The 4,414-nt window shown below is 47.0% G+C and overlaps 1 protein-coding gene across 1 annotated transcript; it reads left to right on the forward strand.

Annotated features, from left to right (window-relative positions):
- Positions 1-962: 962 nt before the first annotated feature.
- On the forward strand, positions 963-2,590 carry LOC106323472. Its single transcript, XM_013761590.1, has 2 exons — positions 963-1,639; positions 2,374-2,590. The coding sequence occupies exons 1-2, from the start codon at positions 963-965 to the stop codon at positions 2,588-2,590; spliced, it is 894 nt and encodes a 297-aa protein (XP_013617044.1).
- The last annotated feature ends 1,824 nt before the right edge of the window (positions 2,591-4,414 follow it).

Consider the following 4,414-nt stretch of genomic DNA (forward strand, 5'->3'; position numbering starts at 1 on the left):
ATCCATGCATTCTCGTCTACTCTTTAATGCTATCTCCCGAAGACCGTAGCAAGCCTATTTCATGTTTCTCATCATTTGAAGTCATCAGTCGGACTTTACGATAAAAACCGTGGAAAGTTCATTTTTATCGAAAGGAGCCGTAATAAACGTTTCGAGTCAAAAGACGGCCCAAAGAGACCTAAGACGTGACTCGAAGCCCACTTACGATTTCTTAACCAAAAGCCCATAAGCCGTACGACGGCTTATGCTTGGTTCGCAAGGAAAGATAAATGTCAAGTTTCCACGGATATATACGAAGTTTTCGAAGATAATTACGAAGATCGGGAAAAATGGAATATCTCCATTTTTAAGCTATGACGGCTTAAGGGCAGAAGAGGAAAAGTGCAAACCGACCTAGGAGCGAGTATATAATTACGAAGATCGGAAAAAATGGAATATCTCCATTTTTACGCTATGACGGCTTAAGGGCAGAAGAGGAAAAGTGCAAACCGACCTAGGAGCGAGTATATAAAGAGTCCTAGGCGAGAGGCAAAGAGGACTTTTGGACAGCAAACTTAGCACTTAGAGCAATTTTAGGCAATTTTCCATTTTTGTTATTCGAGCTGCGACTCAATTAGGTTTTTGCCGTCTTAGTGTTTTTAGAACTAGGAATTTCGCCGACAGCTCTCGTAGCCCAGGAACTTACCTTGTTGTAAACGCTCAAACGCAGATTCAGAATAAGAACTATCTTGCTCTCTGTTTTGATTTCTTGTTTTATTACTGTTCTCGTTTTGTGTTCTGATTGCTTGGCATGTGGTATTAGCAGATATACGAGACCTCTGGGAAACTAGGGTTCTCCTACTTTCCTAATTTAAACGGAAATCGACAGTGCAAATTTCGGTTCCCACAGTTTGGCGCTAGAAGGAGGGGGGGGGGTACGGATCAATCTAACCCGCGAAAGCCACTCAACGATTAGAAACGATATGCCAGACTCGACATGCGCGAACATCATCTCGTTCAAGGGGGGAGCAACGGTCGATCAGGCCAAACCTCGTAACGATCTCCTTGTTATCGAGCTAACAATTCATGACATCGATATCGCTAGGGTATTAATCGACACTGGAAGTTCGGTTGATATCAGCTTCAAAGATACTCTCAAAAAGATGGAGATCGATCCATCTGAAATCATAGAAAATCCTAGCCCACTATTGGGACTCTCGGGAGAAACCACCATAGCTTTCAGATCGATTAATCTCGCAGTCAAAGCTGGGACCATGACGAGAGTCATAGAGTTTCTAGTCGTAGACCGTCCCGCATCTTACAACGTTATCATGGGAACGCCATGGTTGAATTCCATGTGCGCGATCCCATCAACGTACCACCTTTGCCTCAAATTTCCAACTCCTAACGGAATCGAGGTAATATGGGGAAAACCGAGAGTATCGCGGGTGTGTTTCGCCGCAGAACAAAAACGAAAAAGACCAGACCTCGAAACCATTCCTAGAAAGGTGAAGAAAATGGTCTCCGACGAAAACACCCGAAGTCGGAATTTAGCGGAACTCTTCTGGCAGTCCCGTAAAATCGTGGCCCTAGAAGAAATACGCGAACCAACTTGCGAACCCGTGGTGACAGTGCGTCTCGACGAAGCATTCCCAGAACGGTGTGTCGAGATCAGAGCCAATCTCCGCGAGCCCTTGAGGACAGAACTCATAACCTGTATGAAAAAGAACCTTAATACTTTCGAATGGGCTGCGGAGGATATGCCAGGGATCGACATTAGCATAACATGTCACGAACTGAATATCGATCCGACTTTCAAACCAGTCAAACAAAAAAGACGTAAGCTAAGGCCCGAACGCGCTTCAGAAGTGAACGACGAGGTCGAAAAATTGCTTAAAGTCGGATCAATAACAGAAGTGAGATATCCAGACTGGCTCGCCAATCCCGTAGTAGTCAAAAAGAAAAACGGGAGTGGCGAGTCTGCGTGGACTTTACTGATCTTAACAAAGCCTGTCCAAAGGATAGTTTCCCTCTACCGCACATCGATCGGCTGGTCGAAGCAACGGCGGGAAACGAAATTTTGTCTTTCATGGATGCCTTCTCGGGTTACAATCAAATTATGATGAATCCCGACGATCGCGAAAAAACTGCATTCATTACTGATCGCGGAACTTATTGCTACAAGGTTATACCATTCGGCCTCAAAAAGGCTGGCGCAACTTACCAACGACTCGTAAACCATATGTTCTCCGAACAACTCGGTAAAACGATGGAGGTCGATATCGACGACATGCTCGTCAAATCCCTCCAAGCAAAAGATCACGTATCACATCTCGAGGAATGTTTCTCACAACTAAATTCCCATAACATGAAGCTTAACCCTGCAAAATGCAGATTCGCCGTAGCATTGGGAGAGTTCCTCGGTTACCTAGTGACATACCGCGGTATCGAAGCTAATCCAAAACAAATCAACGCATTGATCGAGATGGCTTCACCCAAGAATAAGCGGGAAGTCGAGAGGTTGACCGGTAGAGTCGCAGCACTTAACCGATTTATTTCACGGTTTAACGAACAAGTGTTTGCCTTTCTACGATATCCTACGGGGAAATAAAAAATTCAAATGGGCGGAAAAGTGCGAAAACGCTTTCCAACAGCTGAAACAATACTTAGCTACTCCTCCAGTCCTCGCAAAACCCGTGGATGGGGAACCTTTGGGCTGTGAGCGGCGTCTTGATCAGGGAAGAGCTCGGCGAACAGAAACCTATTTTCTATATAAGCAAAACCTTGCTGGATGCTGAATCCAGGTATCCGCAAATGGAAAATTTAGCATGCGCAGTCGTAACATCGGCGCGGAAGCTAAGACCATATTTCCAATCCCACACGATCGTAATCCACACGACCTTCCCCATACGGACAATTCTGCATAGCCCGAGCCAGTCGGGCCGACTTGCCATATGGGCAGTCGAGTTGAGCGAGTGCGATATCGAGTACCGGCCAAGAACGAGTGCAAAATCACAAGTGCTCGCAGACTTTTTAGTCGAACTACCAACAGGGACCGTAACCAACGAGGAACCAAATTCCACCTGGCTCCTTCACGTCGACGGATCATCATCCAATCAAGGATCGGGCATCGGAATCCGCCTCACATCTACGACCAGTGAGATCGTGGAACAATCGTTCAGGCTGGAATTTCAGGCCTCCAACAACGAGGCCGAGTACGAAGCACTCGTCGCAGGGCTGCGTTTAGCTCATGGCTTGAAGATACGCAACATCCACGCTATGCCTACTGTGATTCCCAGCTAGTTGCAAGTCAATATAGCGGAGAACATGAAGCACGAGACGAAAGAATGGATGCGTATCTCAAACTAGTCCAAAATCTAGCCCAAGAATTTGACTGCTTCGCTCTTACGCGAATCCCCCGGTCCGAAAACATCCAGGCCAATGCTCTCGCGGCCCTGGCGTCAAGTTCCGACCGAGGTCTTAAAAGAGTAATTCTGGTCGAATTCATCGAACACCCAAGTATCGGACCACCAATCGTCGTCAACCTCATCGGGGATCAAGACGGCGAGGAAGAGGAAGTTGCAATACGGCCGGAACCGGAGCAATCCGATTACGGCTATGATACCCCATTGCTGCAAACGATTCGAGCCTACATCACCGAAGGAAAATTACCTCCCGAAAAATGGGCGGCCCGCAAAATCCGAACGCAGGCTGCGCGCTACGTAACGGTCGACGGCGAAATTTACAAATGGAGATTCTCTGGACCACTCATGACGTGTCTGGAAGGAGAGAATGCGAGAAAAGATATGGAGGAAGTTCATTCTGGGTCCTGCGGAAACCATTCCGGTGGAAGGTCACTAGCAGTGAAAATCAAACGCCATGGATACTACTGGCCACCGATGATCGGAGATTGCGAGAAATTCGCACGAAAATGCAAAAAATGCCAAAGGCATGCTCAAACCATCCGACAACCAGTCGAAGTCCTTTCCTCCATCACGTCGCCATATCCCTTCATGCGCTGGGCCATGGACATTGTCGGACCTCTTTACAGTTCAAAGCAAAAGCGTTTCCTCTTAGTCCTCACCGATTTCTTCTCAAAATGGGTAGAGGCAGACTCATACGCAAGTATAAAAGATGTCCAAGTTGAAAATTTCGTATGGAAAAACATCATCTGTAGACATGGAGTTCCTTACGAGATCATAACCGATAACGGGTCTCAGTTCATCCTCACCCGATTCGAAGCATTCTGCGAGAAATGGAAGATACGACTAAACAAGTCATCTCCCAGGTATCCGCAATGCAACGGACAAGCCGACACAATCAATAAGACCATTCTTGATGGACTTAAGAAACGCCTAGAGGCTAAAATAGGCAGGTGGGCCGACGAACTCGAGGGAGTCCTCTGGTCGCATCGCACCACCCCGAGGCGAGCAAC

Source organism: Brassica oleracea, chromosome C2 (genome assembly GCF_000695525.1).
Source record: "Brassica oleracea var. oleracea cultivar TO1000 chromosome C2, BOL, whole genome shotgun sequence".
Lineage (NCBI taxonomy): Eukaryota > Viridiplantae > Streptophyta > Magnoliopsida > Brassicales > Brassicaceae > Brassica > Brassica oleracea.